Genomic DNA, 16,145 nt, shown 5'->3' with positions numbered 1-16,145 from the left:
TGTAGTTTGAAAGTACTAAAATGCACAGACCTCCAAGTAGTGTTAGATGATAGGGTCTTACCTTCCAACCCAGTCGACAGCCAGGCCCTCTGCACCCGGTAGATCATGGTTAATGACAGTCTCCTTTTTGGTTCCATTCAGGAACATTCGCTCAATAATTTTCCGGCCCAAGTCAATCCAGTACAACCTTTGCTCGACTCTGTCAAAGTCCAATGCCACCACATTGATGAACCCTTGTTGAAAAAGAGAGTAAAATACCCCATCAACAGAGAGATTACGTATGTAGTAGCGATTACTGAAGAGGAGATAAGGGGCAATATTGCTGTTTTGGCGACAACTTTTTCCATCAGGTTCCCGAAGATGTCCTGGGGCACATTTGCAGATATAGGAACCTTCTGTGTTTTCACAAATCTGGCTGCAAACACTTGGTGTGACATTGCATTCATCAAGGTCTTCACAAGTTTGTTCATCATTCATGAGATGGTAGCCAGGGTGGCAAGAGCAGAAGAAACTGGTCAATGTGTTAGTGCAGCTTTGTGTACAGTGATTCAATGCAGGATCACTGCATTCGTCAACACCTGTAGCAATATAATAAGAAAAGGCAACATTAACCAGGTCACAAGTCACAGGACAAATGGCTTATTGCACTTAGCTACTGTTCTTGTGAAACAGAAGAGCAAAATAAATTCAAAGGTCGTACTTTAGTTATGAAGAGAGACTAGAGAAACTGAAATAAAAACAGAAAATGTTAGAAATCTCAGCGGGTCAGGCAGCATTTGTGGAGAGAAAAACAGACTTAACGTATCAGGTCAGTGACCGCTGCCATTCCCGCCACTCTGGGGTGAAAACAGAGGCAGAAACAAGTGGAAAATCCAGCCATTTGTCCTATAATTTACTCCAAAATTAAAATCACTTATGTGAGGAGCCTGCCATTCGAAAACAAATCTGAGAATCTAAAAGTGCATAAAATAAATTCTTACATGGTATTAAATTAAATTTTCACCTAAAAATGAAGGTGGTTACACAAAAGCCCCGATTTTAAGTTGGGAGGGTATTTTTTTCATTTTCTTTGAACATTTTGTTTATTAGTTATAAAAATATTGGAGATGGGGAAAAAGATTGTTTGACTGGGCGGGGCAGTCGGAGGTAGGAGATCATGTGATAAAATCTCTAAGAATATGTCCAACCAGATTTGGCAACCCTCGAAGAGACCAGGGACAAAGGAATGTACAAGATTGGTAAAGCCCATTGCAGTTCATCTGGCCAGTTCTCGTGAAAAGGAAAACTATTTAAAATATCTTAAAATAAAATAATGGCTCTCACGGCTTACTGTAGCGACCAAGCAGCTTTCAGATTCAAGCGCTAGTTGATACTGAACTAGCTGATCTCAGCTGGGGTGGTGTTGGGACTAGGGTGTTCGAATTGAAGTAAATGTCCTGAGGTAGGGAAAGAAAAATCAGCCAAGCTTTGTGTTTCTGATCAATCTCTAGCAGCCTTCTGCTGGAAATGTGTACATTGGGTGAGGATAGGGTGAAGCTTGGTTATGATGTCAGCCAAGGTAGGATAGCCCACAGATACTTCACACATGAAGTGACACGTGAATGTGTGACCAGCACCTGTGGCATGATGTGGCATCATACCCTAACGAGGAGAGATGAGATGAGAGAAGTGGAGAAAATTGGCAAGAAGAAAAAAACTAAAAGGGGCAATGTCAACAGACAATTATAGTGTAGCATACCATCCCCAAATTTAGGGGTTTCACTTCATCAGCTCCAATCCAATCTGCTCTGAGATGATTGGCCTCAGCCTCTGTTTACACATCAACTTCAGCATTGCAGTGCAGTGGAAGTCACTTTGCTATGACACTAAAGCTAAATGCACCCTAAAAGAATCAATAGTACTTTCAATTGACTCATTCTTATTTTTATAGATATGACAAAATATGAAAGCTGGTTATATTTTAAAAATGCTAATTTTGTTTTACAAAATGCATTGGGTGATACAATTGGTTACCCTACAAGCTCTTTCACCACAAGGACAATTCCAGGTTCATCCTTCATGCTGATGAGCAATAAGTTCACAAATCAAAAAAGTTCTTAAAACTGAATACATACCACATGTTTTCTCATCGCTATTATCAGAACAATCATCCACTTGGTTGCACACCTTGCCACTTTCAATACACCTTCCATTGTCACATTTGAAATGATGTGGAGGGCATGTTGGCTCAGAGGTGAGACATCGGTGTTCCATCTCATCAGATCTATCTCCACAGTCATTATCACCATCACAGACCCATAACTGTGAAATGCAGCGGCCATTCTGACATGTAAACTGGTGCTGGGCACAAGGCTGGTACGTACATCTTCGTTCATCACTACCATCGCCACAGTCATTACGTCGGTCACATCTGTGGTCAAAATTCGACACTGAATATTGAAAATATCATGTACACCCCTCAGTAACTGTAATGATGCTACTGAATTATTTTTGGTCAAAGTCGGCAAGTGCATCATTAAATGTGTGCATTCATACTTCACCCTCCTTCAGCTGTAACACTCAATTTTGCTGCAGCACAACAGACCTACAAGGCACTGCATTTCATTAGCAAAAGGAGAGTCAAGTCAACTGAGATTATATTATTCTTATACAAGGCATTGGTCAGATCCCACCTGGAATGCATTGTTTAGTTCTGGTCACCTAATGATCTGATGCTATTATTACCTTTGAAAGGGTAAATAAACCAGATGATTTCAGGCATCAGGAATTGAAGTTATGAGGAAAGGTTAAGCACGTTGGGCCTTTTTTTGGGGGGAAAAAAAACATTGTGCTGATCTATTTGAAGTTTTTCAGATTATGTAAAGGATTGGCATAGCTGATTCGGGCAAATTGTTTGGTGTGGTGTGCGGTTCAAACACCAGGGAACATTTTAAAAATGAGGAAGTAAAAAGGGAACGCAGAAAGAGTATTTTTAATAAAGCATAAGAATAATTATCTATTAAAGAATGCCATTGAAATGAACAGCATTTATAGGTTCAAATAGCAGTTTGATCTGAAGATAGAAAGGATTGAGGAATGCAATGAGAAGATGAATAGGTGGGTTTGAGAGCTATCAGAAAGGCTCGTTTGAAATAATGGCTATTTATAGGTCCTAAAAATTCTTAGGACTGGATTTTTGGCTTTTCTGTTTTCAGAGCGATAATGGCAGTGGGGTGGGAAAGTTAGCGGCTGGGAATAGTTTGCGCTTTAGTATTTAAGTTTGGGCAGCTGGGCCCTGCGTCAGGTGGTGCAGCGCTAAGGGAGGCATTGTACACCTCTCTCGGTATTAGCATGGGAAACTCCTGAGCTAAAGAGCCTGGCCGGGAGCACTCCGAGAGAGGCCTGGGTGGGAGTGGGGTGAAAAACTAAAAAAACATTAAAACATTTCTAAAACATTGCCCACCTCAACACAAATCGCACAAAAATGTAAAACAAAGAACAGTCGCACTTCCTTTTGTAGTACTTTACATTCCTCTCCGCCACTGGCATCATGGGACTGCTCTGATCTCCCAATCTGTCATTGCAGGTGTACTTCCGGGCGGATGGGTCGGGCAAGACTCAAAACTCACACCTGTGTCGCAACCAGGGCGTTGCATACCTGACGTAACTCTTTCCAGTGCCGCCGCAAGACCCGACCGGAGGATCGCTGCGGGGCGCTGAAGACCTCACCGCTGCCTTTCACGCCGCTCCGGGGCGCAACCCAGAGCGCAAAATACCGGAAAATCCAGCCCTTATACTCTTAATTGACATAACACTGCTGAATCTGTGCTCTCAGTTTGGTTACATTGGTTACACAAGTTATTGGACACTCACTAAGATACACACTCAGGATTAGTGTTTAGATTCAAATTATCCAAAGCAGAAATGGTGTTGATCCAAAGTATGCATAAATAAGACTAATACTTGAGCAGAGATGATTTGCATTAAATCATTGGATAATTAACAATGTACCATTACTAAACCACTGAAGAATCAAAAAAAATGGGTATAAATCACTAGACTTTCTTGAGATAGTAATCGAGCATCAATAACTCCACTGTAAATAAGCACTATGGACAAATCATCTTTAAAGATTTTCCCCTAACTGCAACTAATTGTGGAAATTCAAGCTACAAAGTTGCATTGGGGATGCATCTATTGACTAATTCTTTTAGCGAGTACTTCTTTTAAAAAGAGAAACAACAATCTGAAATGTCTGAATTGTCAAAGTTCAGAATGATCTGTTTAGCATGTTACACATAATATAGTACCCACAGACCATGCTATGAGGGTGGACTGTTTCAGTCACTCACACTCAAAATTGCTAAATTAATATTTCCACATTATCCCCAATCTTTTCCAAAACTGGCCAGTTGCTTTCATATTATTATACTTTTTCCACTAAACAGAGAATGAAGGCTGCATTCAATAACAGCACACCACCATTTTATAGCTAAATAAGAAGCGTTTCCAAGTATTGGTAAATAGAAAGGACAATGACACTGCAACACTTTCATTTAGTCATGAAATACGAGTATTTGGCATGTATGCATGCATTTGCAATCTGGCTGACATTTGGAAAAACAAGTCTTCTGAGGGCAGACTCATATCAAGACCACTCAAATCTAGAATCCAAAGTCCCACCCTTCTTGGTTGGGAGTTTAGTATTCTGCTGGTACAGCAACCTGTTACTTGTTTTCTGAAAAGGGTAAATACTTTGCATCCACACTATTTCCGAGTGATGTAAATGGCACAATGAAATTGTGGAACAATTACAAATGCAAAACAAAAGGCCCGAAAAAGGAAAGGAAATACAGGGCTTAATCTTATCCTCCTAATCCTTCCATTAATCCCCTCTGTTGGCATACAGGGTTTCTTGAATTGTATAAACACTTTAGAGGAAGTAGGATTAGGAAATTCATATTACTGTAGTACCATAAATCACTCCAACAGAGTCTCTATTTTTTTATGGCAGGCCTCACCTTTGATTTACCAATGGGTAAACAAAACAATCTGATAAAGAAATAACAAATACAATGACAAATAAAAGCCAGTGACCTAATGTTCCTGAATAACCTTTGTGCCACAATTCATCAACGTTGTAAAAAAAAAAATGACATCATCAATTTCAGGTCATTGGCAACCATTTCTTCTTTCCATTATATTTTTAAATACTTTGGTTCCTCAAAACCATCTCAGATAAATTACACAGAATTAAAGAGAAAACTATAAAGGTTCTTTGACAGCAACAAACCTGTATGAACTCCTAATACATAGGCCATTGTCACATGTGAATTCTGTCACAGTACAGGATCTTCTAGTGCAATTCTGATGTTCATCTAAAGCATCAGAACAATCAGAATCTCCATCGCAGACCCATGTCCAAGAGATGCACCTTCTCTGCGGAGGGTGGCTGTTTGCACATGTAAATTCTGTATTAGTGCAATTACGGATTGCTGAAACGAAACATGTTGAAATTAATGAGATGTTCAATAAGCTTTTATTTAATCAGCAAACTTAACATGGTACTGCAAGAGTTTCAGATACCCAACATTGAAACTTAGAAATTGGATTGTGTCCATATTAAGGTGAAATTCCAGTGTGGTGCATCGTGCACCTACCTAATAAGGCTGGTGGGCAGGACCACTGCAAAGTGTTCAGCCTGCTTCATTTGTTTATGCAATCTGCGGGTGGCAGTCGCAGCTCCAGAGCAGCAAGATGGCCAGTGCCCTTAAGAAGGCCTAGGGGACAGGGAGGCAATCAGGAGGGGGGTGAGTGATAGCCTACAGATTTAATGTGCACTCCGGCTTTTCCTGGCTCCACAATAAGGGAAGTATAAAAGTTGAAACTGAATTTTCTGGTTCCTTTTAAAAAAAACGCTGGTTCGGCTGTTAAGCGTCTGAAAAAAACCAAGTCGCAAATGAATTTTGCAAAGGGGGCCTGAAACAGGCATTTACATTCACAAAGGGCCAAATGCCTGTTTCAGGCGCTCGCCTTCGAAGGCCTCTGGAGGGGCCCTAAATAATATGGTGGTCAGCCCACTTCCGGCAGGAAATGATGGCATGCACGCTGCTTGCCATGTTGGGCTCTTGGATGAAGCATGATCCACTTTCTAGGCCATGAGCCCGCATACGTAACTAAAACTGAAAACTCTGTGTTACTATAATAAGTTGCTTTTATTGTTCTTCTGCCACCAGCTGGTGACAAATTGCCTTGTGCAGCAAGTAGCAACTGAAAGATTGGTGCCCCAGAAGTACTGATTTTGAATTAGGTCTTCCGAAATGCCACCAGTCTTCTCGGAGCAAATAAACATAGCAACAGCATCCCATGGTGACATGCATGTGTGAACGATCATGCCCTGTAGTGATGAAGAAAACAGTTTGCGCATGCACACTGGCCAGTCACAGCCAGTCTGTGCATGCACAAAATAATAGAACCTGCAACAATTTGCATTTATATAGCGCCTTAAATGTAGAAAAACATCAAGGCACTTTACAGAGGAGTAATTAGGTAAAAATGGATGTCGAGCCAAAGGAGGAGATATTAGGAGTGTGACAAAAGCTTGGTCAAAGAGCTGGGTTTTAAGGAAGATCTCACAGAAGATGGAGATGGAGAAACGGAGCAGTTTAGGGAGTGAATTCCAGAGTCTAGTTGACTGGAGGCATAGTCACCAATGATGGGACGAAAGGAGAAGGGATGGAAAGAGGCCAGAGTCGGAGGAAGGAGAGTAGAGTAGAGGATGGAAGGCCAGCCGGAGAGCATCGAAACAGTCAAGTCTGAAGGTGACAAAACAACAACTTGGATTAATATAGAGCCTTTAACGTAATATAGTGTCCCAAGGTGCTTCACAGGTACGATTATCAAACAAAATTTTACACCGAGCCACATAAGGAGAAATTAGGGCAGATGACTAAAAACTTGGTCAAAGAGGTAGGTTTTAAGGAACATCTTTACAGATGAAAGTGAGGAAGAGAAGCTGAGAGGTTTAGGGAGAGAATTCCAGAGCTTATGGCCTTGGCAGCTGAAGAACGGCCGTCAGTGGTGGTGCGATTAAAATCATGGATGCTCAAGAGGCCAGAATTGGAGGAGCGCAGATATCTGAGTGTTGTGGGGCTGGAGAAGATTACAAAGATATGGAGGACCGGGGCCATGGTGGGATTTGAAAACAAGGACGAAAATTTTAAAATCGAGGCATTGCTTACCTGGGAGCCAATGTATTTCAGCGACCACCGGGGTTGTACGGGACTTGGTGCGAGTTAGGACATGGGCAACAAAGCTTTGAATGACCTCAAGAGGCCGGCCAGGAGTGCATTGGAATAGTTAAGTCTAGAAGGAACAAAGGCATGGAAGAAGGTTTCAGCATCAGATGAGCTGAGGCAGGGGTAGCGTCGGGCAATGTTACGGAGTTGGAAATAGCCAGTCTTAGAGATAGTGCAAGTATGTGGTCGGAAGCTCATTGAGATAAAAGCATGAATAAGAATTTCAGTAGCAGAAGGCCAGAGGCAAAGGCTGGCGATGTACGGAGATGATAGTAGGCAGTCGTTGTGATGGATAGGATATGTGGTTGGAAGCTCAGCTCAGGGTTGACTAGAACACCGAGGTTTCAAACAGTCAGGTTCACTTTGAGACAGTGGCCATGGAGGGAGATGGAATCAGTAGCAAGAGTGCAATGTTTGTGACAGGGGCTGAAGACACTGGCTTCGGTCTTCCCAATGTTTAACTGGAAGAAATTGCGCTTCATCCAAGAGCGGATGTAGGGAGGTAGCAGAGAGGTAGAGCGAGGTTTCAGTGTACATGTGGAAGCTGACCCCATGTTTTCAGATGATGTATCCAAGCAGCATGTATATGATTAAGAAGAGGGGGCCAGGATAGATTTTTGGGAAACTCCAGAAGTAACTTTGCCAGGGTGGGAAGAGAAGCCAATGCTGAAGATGCTCTGGCTATGATCAGATGGGTATGAAAGAAACCAAGCAGGAGTAATCTTATTGAGCAGAACAATGGAGAAGCAGCAAAGGAAGATACTGAGGTTGACTGTGTCAAAGGCATAGCATTCAGACGAGGCAGATGAGGAGAGAACATGCACTGCAGTCTAGTCATTTGTGACTTTGATTAGGGTGATTTCAGTGCTGTGGCAGGGCGGAAACCTGATTGAAGAGTTTCAGGAAAGGTGGCACGGATTTGAGATGCAACAACATATTCAACGATTTTGGAGAGGAAGGACAGGTTGGAGGTGAACGGTAGTTTTCAGGGATGGAGTGGTTGAGAGTGGGATTTTTGAGGCGTGGGGTGATGGTGGATGTTTTGAAAGGAAAGGAGAGATTGCTTGCAAAGAGAGAATCATTTACAATGTTAGTTAGCATGGGGGCCAGGAAGGTAAGTTGGGTGGTCAGCAGTTTAGTGACAATGGGATCAAGGGGGCAGCAGGGTCTCAGACAAAATGAGCTCTTAAAGGGCTTGTGAGGAAGTAGGAGAGAAACTAGAGAACGATGCAAGATCAGGGCTAGCACAGAAGAAGCCTGGGGGAAAGTTTAACTTGTTGGGCAAGGGGAATGACGCAGAGCCAGCTGAATGATCATCTCAACCTTAGTGACAAAGATGTCCACAAACTCTTTGCACTTGTTGTTGGAGGTGAGGTACCTTACAAGTGGTTTACAGGGGGATCAGCTACAGTATTAGGATATAAATGTGGGAGAGTAATGTGCTTAGGTCATGCTCCCAAGATCCACCAGCAATATAAAATATAGGGTCAATGAAATATTCCCTCTCATCCTGGATACAGGGTATATGTAATGTGTGAAAAATGTAATTAGTTGGTTTATATATGTAACTAAAGGGTTTATTATTTCACCAAAAATGATTTATTGCTCATCTACAAAGAACAAATGGAAAGAGTGTTTTTTAAATGAGGTATATAGTAATGGTGTGTAATTATTCTCTTACCACAGCTATGTCTTTGATCTTCATCACTCATATCCCCACAGTCATTGTCACCATCACAGACCCAGGTTGAGGGGATGCATCTGCCATCATCGCACTTAAACTGTTGACCTGAACAAGTGCGCTCTGTGGGAACTATAAACATAACATAGCAGACAATACAGTAACATGTAAAAGTATAAAATCTTTGAAGTCACAATAAATTAGACATTAAAATGTGTTTGAACATTTTCGAAGTCAGTCCAAGTTAAATGACATAGGGTGGGGTGCGGAAAGAATGCCTCCAAGTTATCCCCATGAGATAGTTGCTGAATGCCTCTCCTTATTAACAGGATAAATTTCCATGTGTTTCGGTCCAAAAGGCACAGCCACACACACATATCCTTATTGTTCTTTGTGGCTGTTTCTTGCAAAAGTTATGAAGGGAAAATAAATACAAGGCATGAAATCAAGTATGTCAATTAGTTAACAGTATTTAATTATGAATCATACTTACTACAAGTAGTTGGTTCATCAGACCCATCGGCACAATCTATTCCACTATCACAGTACCAGTGTGCTGGGATACAGCGTCCAGTTGAGCAGCGGAATTCATTCGATGTACAAGTTCCAGTGGCTAAAAGTCAACCAAAAAATAAAAATTTGCATCAGCAAAACAGAACCTTAATAGGTGACTATCGAATGCAATTGGGAGAGAATTGTACTTAATACGCTCCTTATTTTATCAGTCAAGAAATGAAGGTTTGAATAGAAATTCCCACGGTCACCATGCTGCTGGTTACTGAGGAAACCAGATAAGGAAAATCTGATGGGTATATTGATAATTGGTAATGAGAATTAGGAAGTCAGGTCACTACCTCTGGTGAAACCTAATTAATTGACACTTGGAAGTGGTGTGGTCTCAGCTTTGTAAAAATATTTTTTGGGGATCAGGAATGATAACGGTATTTCATTTTTTCAGCTTGCTGTTGCTTCACTGAGAGCAGTCATTTGTAATACTAGCAGGATGTCAGGCAGCACACCCAAGAATGCATATCCACAAAATCATAGTATTTTACCATCATCATCATCATAGGCAGTCCCTCGGAATCGAGTAAGATTTTCTTCCACTCCTGAAGTGAGTTCTTTGGTGGCTGAACAATCCGATACGAGAGCCACAGAGTCTGTCACAGATGCTACAGATAGTCGTTGAGGGAAGGGATGGGTGGGGCTGGTTTGCCGCACGCTCTTTCCGCTGCCTGTGCTTGATTTCTGCATGCTCTCGACATTGAGACTCGAGGTACTCAGTGCCCTCTCGGATGCACTTCCTCCACTTAGGGAGATCTTGGGCCAGGGACTCCCAAGTGTCAGTGGGGATGTCGCACTTTATCAGGGAGGTTTTGAGGGTGTCCTTGTAGCATTTCCGCTGCCCACCTTTGGCTCATTTGCCGTGAAGGAGCTCCGAGTAGAGCACTGGCTTTGGGAGTCTCGTGTCTGGTATGCGAACTATGTGGCCTGTCCAGTGGAGCTGATCGAGTGTGGTCAGTGCTTCAATGCTGGGGATGTTAGCCTGGATGACGACGCTGATGTTGGTGTGCCTGTCCTCCCAGGGGATTTGTAAGATCTTGCAGAGACATCGTTGGTGATATTTCGCCAGCAACTTGAGGTGTCTGCTGTACATGGTCCATGTCTCTGAGCCATACAGGAGGGCGGGTATTACTACAGCCCTGTAGACCATGAGCTTGGTGGCAGTTTTGAGGGCCTGGTCTTCAAGTATTTTACCACATAGTAGGAAGTCATTGTGTCTATTGTACCCGTGTTTGCTCTCTGAAAGAATTGTTCTCTTTCCTTCCCCATATCTATTTAATTTGTTTCCCAAATATTTTCGAATTGCCTTCTAAAGGCTATAATGGATTCTAATTTCGTCACAGTTTCTGGTAGGGCATTCCATGTCCGAAAATCATCCGCGTAAAAATATTTTTCCAAATTTTCAACATCTTATTGGGATCATAGGTTAAGTCTCTCGGATGGTCTGCGCTCTCTCGTGGAGCGCCGCAGTTGGGGCTCTGGTTGTTGAGCCTTGGTATGCGTGTCTGTCACCTGTGGTGATTCCGGCCTGTCCAGGCTGACCGCAGGGACTGTGCATGCTGCTGAATGTTCTTGTTGCTCGTTTACTGGCGGTGGTGTGAATACCATCTCATGATCTTCCTCAGGTTCCTCAGTGTCCATGCTGAACCTTTTTTTTTTTACTTGGTCCAGATGCTTGCGGCATATCTGCCCATCGTTAAGTTTAACTGCTATGACCCTATTCCCCTCTTTGTCGATTACAGTACCCTAAAGCCACTTGGGCCCCAAAGCGTGATTGAGAACAAATACAGGGTCATCAATTTCTATACGTCTCCCCCTTGAATTTCGGTGATGGTACTCATTTTGGGACTGGCACTTGCCCTCAACAATGTTGGACAGGACTGGATGAATGAGGGACAGACGAGTTTTGAGTGTTCGTTTCATGAGTAGCTCCGCGGGCGGGAACCCCGTGAGCGAGTGCGGTCGGGACCTATAGACCAGCAGGAGGCACGATAGGCGGCATTGAAGGGAGGGTCCTTGAATCCAGAGCATGCCTTGTTTTATGATTTGGACTTCATATTCCGCCTGGCCATTGGAGGCCGGCTTGAACGGAGCTGTCCTGACATGGTTAATGCCATTACCCGACATGAACTCCTGGAATTCGTAGCTTCTGAAACATAGGCCATTATCACCAACAAGGATGTCCAGCAAGCCGTGGGTCACAAAGACCGCGCGCAGTCTCTCCACGGTGGTGGATGTCGTGCACGAATTCAAAATGAGGCATTCGATCCATTTCGAGTACGCATCAACCACAATGAGAAACATTTTTCCCATGAATGGGCCCGCGTTGTCTACGTGAATACGTGACCATGGCCTGGTGGGCCAGGGCCACGGGCTGAGTGGGGCCTCCCTTGGGGCATTACCTAGCTGGGCACACGTCGTGCACCTGCAAACACAGTGTTCGAGGTCTGAATCAATTCCCGGCCACCACACATGACCGGGCAATGGCCTTCATCAGCACGATGCCTGGGTGCTCGCTGTAGAGTTCCCTGATGAATGTTTCCCTGCCCCTCTGGGGCACGACTGCCCAGCTGCCCCATAGTAGGCAGTCGGCTTCGATGGAGAGCTCATCCATCCATCTGTGAAACGGTCTGACCTCCTCAGGGCATGTTTCGTGTGCGGGCGCCCAGTCCCCAGTCAGGACACATTTCTTAATCAAGGATAGGAGGAGATCTCTGTTAGTCCAGATTTTGATCTGGCGGGCTGTGATGGGGGAGCCTGTGCTGTCAAAGGCATCGACAGCCATGACCATCTCAGCATTTTGCTCCGCTGCCCCCTCAGTGGTGGCCAGTGGAAGCCTGCTGAGCGCGTCAGCGCAATTTTCAGTGCCGGATGGTGTAGTCATACGCAGCGAGCGTGAGAGCCCATCGCTGTATGCGAGCTGATGCATTGGCATTGACAGCCTTGCTGTCTGACAGCAGGGATGTTAACGGCTTGTGCTCCGTTTCTAATTTGAACCTCCTGCCAAAAAGGTACTGATGCATCTTTTTCACCCCACAAACACATGCGAGTGCTTCATAGAAACATAGAAAATAGGTGCAGGAGCAGGCCATTCAGCCCTTCTAGCCTGCACCGCCATTCAATGAGTTCATGGCTGAACATGAAACTTCAGTACCCACTTCCTGCTTTCACGCCATACCCCTTGATCCCCCGAGTAGTAAGGACTTCATCTAACTCCCTTTTGAATATATTTAGTGAATTGGCCTCAACTACTTCCTGTGGTAGAGAATTCCACAGGTTCACCACTCTCTGGGTGAAGAAGTTTCTCCTTATCTCGGTCCTAAATGGCTTACCCCTTATCCTTAGACTGCGACCCCTGGTTCTGGACTTCCCCAACATTAGGAACATTCTTCCTGCATCCAACCTGTCCAAACCCGTCAGAATTTTAAACGTTTCCAAGAGGTCCCCTCTCACTCTTCTGAACTCCAGTGAATACAAGCCCAGTTGATCCATTCTTTCTTGATAGGTCAGTCCCACCATCCCGGGAATCAGTCTGGTGAATCTTCGCTGCACTCCCTCAATAGCAAGAATGTCCTTCCTCAAGTTAGGAGACCAAAACTGTACACAATACCTTCTCAACCATCCCATATCCCCGTTCAGCTTGAGAGCGCGACCTGGAGGCATAATCCACAGGTTGTAGTTGGCCCTCAGCGTTACCCTGCTGCAACACGCACCCAACCCCATAGGACGATGCATCACGACAGAACCAATTTCTTACGGGGGTCGTACAGGGTCAACAACTTATTTGAACAAAGTAGGTTCCGTGCCTGATTGAAAGCCCGTTCCTGACAGTCCCCCAAAACCAATCGCAACCCTTATGCAGGAGCACGTGCAGCGGTTCCAACAATGTGCTTAAGTTCGGCAGAAAGTTCCCGAAATAGTTCAAGAGTCCCAGAAATGAACACAACCCCAATGGGCGCTCGTCAAATTGCCTCCGTTTTGGATTCGGTAGGCCGAATCCCGTCTGCAGTAACCCTCCTGCCCAGAAATGCGACCTCGGGAGCCAAAAACACACACTTAGACTTCTTGAGTCGCAGGCCTACCCGGTCAAGTCGGCATAGCACCTCCTCCAGATTGTGGAGGTGTTCCTCGGTGTCACGACTGGTGATGAGGATGTTGTCCTGAAATACGATCGTTCCGGGAATGGATTTGAGCTGGCTTTCCATGTTTCTTTGAAAAATCGCAGCCGCTGACCGAATGCCAAATGGATACCTGTTGTAAACAAACAGTCCCTTGTGCGTGTTGATGGCAGTCAGTAGTTTAGATTCGTCGGCCAGTTCTTGGGTCATGTAGGCTGGTGAGGTCTAACTTGCTGAACAGCTTGCCGCCTGCCATCGTGGCAAAAAGGTCCTCCGCTCTTGGGAGCTGGTATTGGTCTTGTAGGGACACCCGGTTGATAGTGGCCTTGTAGTCGCCACAGATCCGGACCGAGCCATCCGCTTTTAGGACGGGAACGATGGGGCTCGCCCAGTCACTGAATTCAACGGGCGAGATGATGCCTTCTCTCAGCAACCGGTCCAACTCGCTCTCAATTTTCTCCCGCATCACATACGGCACAGCTCTGGCTTTGTGGTGCACTGGTCTGGCATCCAGGGTGATGCGTATCACTACTTTGGTACCTTTGAACGTCCCGACGTCAGGTTGAAATAGTGACTCAAATTGCTGTAGGACCTGTGAGCATGAACTTCGCTCCACAGATGACATTGCGTGCACATCCCCCCATTTCCAGTTTATCTCAGCTAACCAGCTCCTCCCCAACAGTGCAAGACCATTGCCCGGGACAATCCAGAGCGGCAGCCGGTTCACCGATCCATTGTGTGTGACCGCCAACATTGCACTGCCTAGCACTGGAATGATTTCTTTGATGTACATCCGTAATTGCGTCTCAATGCTTTCTAGTTTGGGTCTGCTGGCTTTGAGCGGCCACAGCTTTTCGAATTGTTGAGCACTCATGAGTGGCTGGCCCCCGTGTCCAGCTCCATGCATACAGGGATGTCGTTTAATAGGACTTATCATCATCGTAGGTGGCGTTTTGGTATATGAGCTGTGAATGTTTGCCACATAAACCCGCTGAACTTCAGCGTCCATTGATTTGTCCCAAGCGTCATCCTGCCTCGCAGACCCCTCATCTGGTTCATCTGCCTCGTATATTAGCCTGGTTACAGGCTTTCTGTACATTCTGGCTAGATGACCACTGAGGTTACAATTTCTGCAGACGAACTGTTGAAACCTGCAAGTCCTGGCAGCATGTCTGCCCCCACACCTCCAGCATGAACTGAGATTCCAAATTGTTGTGAACAAAAGAGCTGTTACAAGGCATTCCTCGCTGATTGTCCCTTTGACTGCTCTTGAGCACCCTGTTTGTGGGTGTCAGTGGCCCCAAACCGGGCCGCATTGTCCACTGGGGGGGCGTAAATGTCCGTTCAGCCTGCCATTTTCTCTGTTGGAGACTTACTCTTGGGTCTATTGCTGCCTGGGGTGTATCGAACTGCCCTTGCCTGCCTGCGGGGTTCTGTGTCGCGTTTATGATACTGACTCCCTGATCCATCGTCACATTGCAGGCAGAATTGCGCGCGTATATTATCTTGGTTTCCTCCTCCCCCGCCATAAAAGTCTAAGACATCAACGCCGCCGCTTCCAAGGTCAAGTCCTTGGTCTCGATTAACTTTCTGAAAATCCCGGCATGACCAATGCCCTCAATAAAGAAATGTCTTCGCATCTCCCCCCTGCAGGCGTCTGTGAACTTAGAGGCTGGCCAAGCGCCGGAGGTCTGCAACGAAATCCGGTATGCTCTGTCCTTCCCAACGTTGGTGTGTATAGAATCTGTGTCGGACCATGTGTACGCTGCTCACCGGTTTGAGGTGTTCACCGATTAGTTTGCTGAGCTCTTCAAAGGTTTTGTCCACCGGCTTCTCGGGTGCTCGCAGGTCTTTCATGAGCACCTAAGTCTTAGGTCCACAGCTAGTCAGCAGATGAGCCCTTTGCTTGTCGGCCGCTGCGTCTCCCAGCCAGTCCTTCGTGACAAAACTCTGCTGGAGCCTCTCAATGAAATCGTCCCAGTCCTCACCAACACAGTACCGTTCCTCTGTGCTGCTGGTGGCCATTCTCGTGGGTCGTGGATTCCCGTTTCTCGTTACCAATGTAAAGTCCTTACACAATACCACAAAGCCACACGAGGCACATTCTATGCACAAGGTCACTCTGTAACCTGCACTTTTATTCACAGTACCAAGAAGTGATGACCCTGCGTGGGACCTCCCTTTATATACCTGGATGACCAGGTGAGGAGTGTCTCCCACAAGTTCACCCTCTGTGGTCAAGGTGTGCATTTCTTACGTATATACAGTATTTCAGTGTTGTTACATAAAGGTTACATACATGACAGATATCCCCTTCTTTTATTGGTTGGGCTGGCCCACATGATCCCAGGGGTGCTTTTGAACTGCATGTGTCCCTGAGATATGTGGGCCTTGACCTGCACGTACCTGGAGAGGCCCAGAACCGCGAATCTCATACCTCCCAGACCAACAGGTAGGAGGGCATTTTATTTGCGGATCGGAGGCATTTGCCCAAGGGAAGCCTCC

At 45.2% G+C, this 16,145-nt stretch overlaps 1 protein-coding gene across 1 annotated transcript in view; it reads right to left on the bottom strand.

Annotated features, from left to right (window-relative positions):
• lrp2a (low density lipoprotein receptor-related protein 2a) overlaps nucleotides 1-16,145 on the bottom strand; it is a 522,167-nt gene that overhangs the window by 155,806 nt on the left and 350,216 nt on the right. The window contains exons 47-51 of the mRNA XM_070873618.1: nucleotides 9,452-9,571; nucleotides 8,959-9,090; nucleotides 5,273-5,474; nucleotides 2,115-2,410; nucleotides 62-578 (exon numbers count right to left, since the gene is read on the bottom strand). Coding sequence (XP_070729719.1) covers nucleotides 62-578; nucleotides 2,115-2,410; nucleotides 5,273-5,474; nucleotides 8,959-9,090; nucleotides 9,452-9,571 — 1,267 coding nt within the window. The remainder of the gene's footprint in view (nucleotides 1-61; nucleotides 579-2,114; nucleotides 2,411-5,272; nucleotides 5,475-8,958; nucleotides 9,091-9,451; nucleotides 9,572-16,145) is intronic.

The sequence above is a fragment of the Pristiophorus japonicus genome, chromosome 3, assembly GCF_044704955.1.
Source record: "Pristiophorus japonicus isolate sPriJap1 chromosome 3, sPriJap1.hap1, whole genome shotgun sequence".
Classification (NCBI taxonomy): domain Eukaryota; kingdom Metazoa; phylum Chordata; class Chondrichthyes; family Pristiophoridae; genus Pristiophorus; species Pristiophorus japonicus.
Note: the sequence above shows the minus strand (reverse complement) of the source record. Positions and strands in the feature narration are given on the sequence as shown.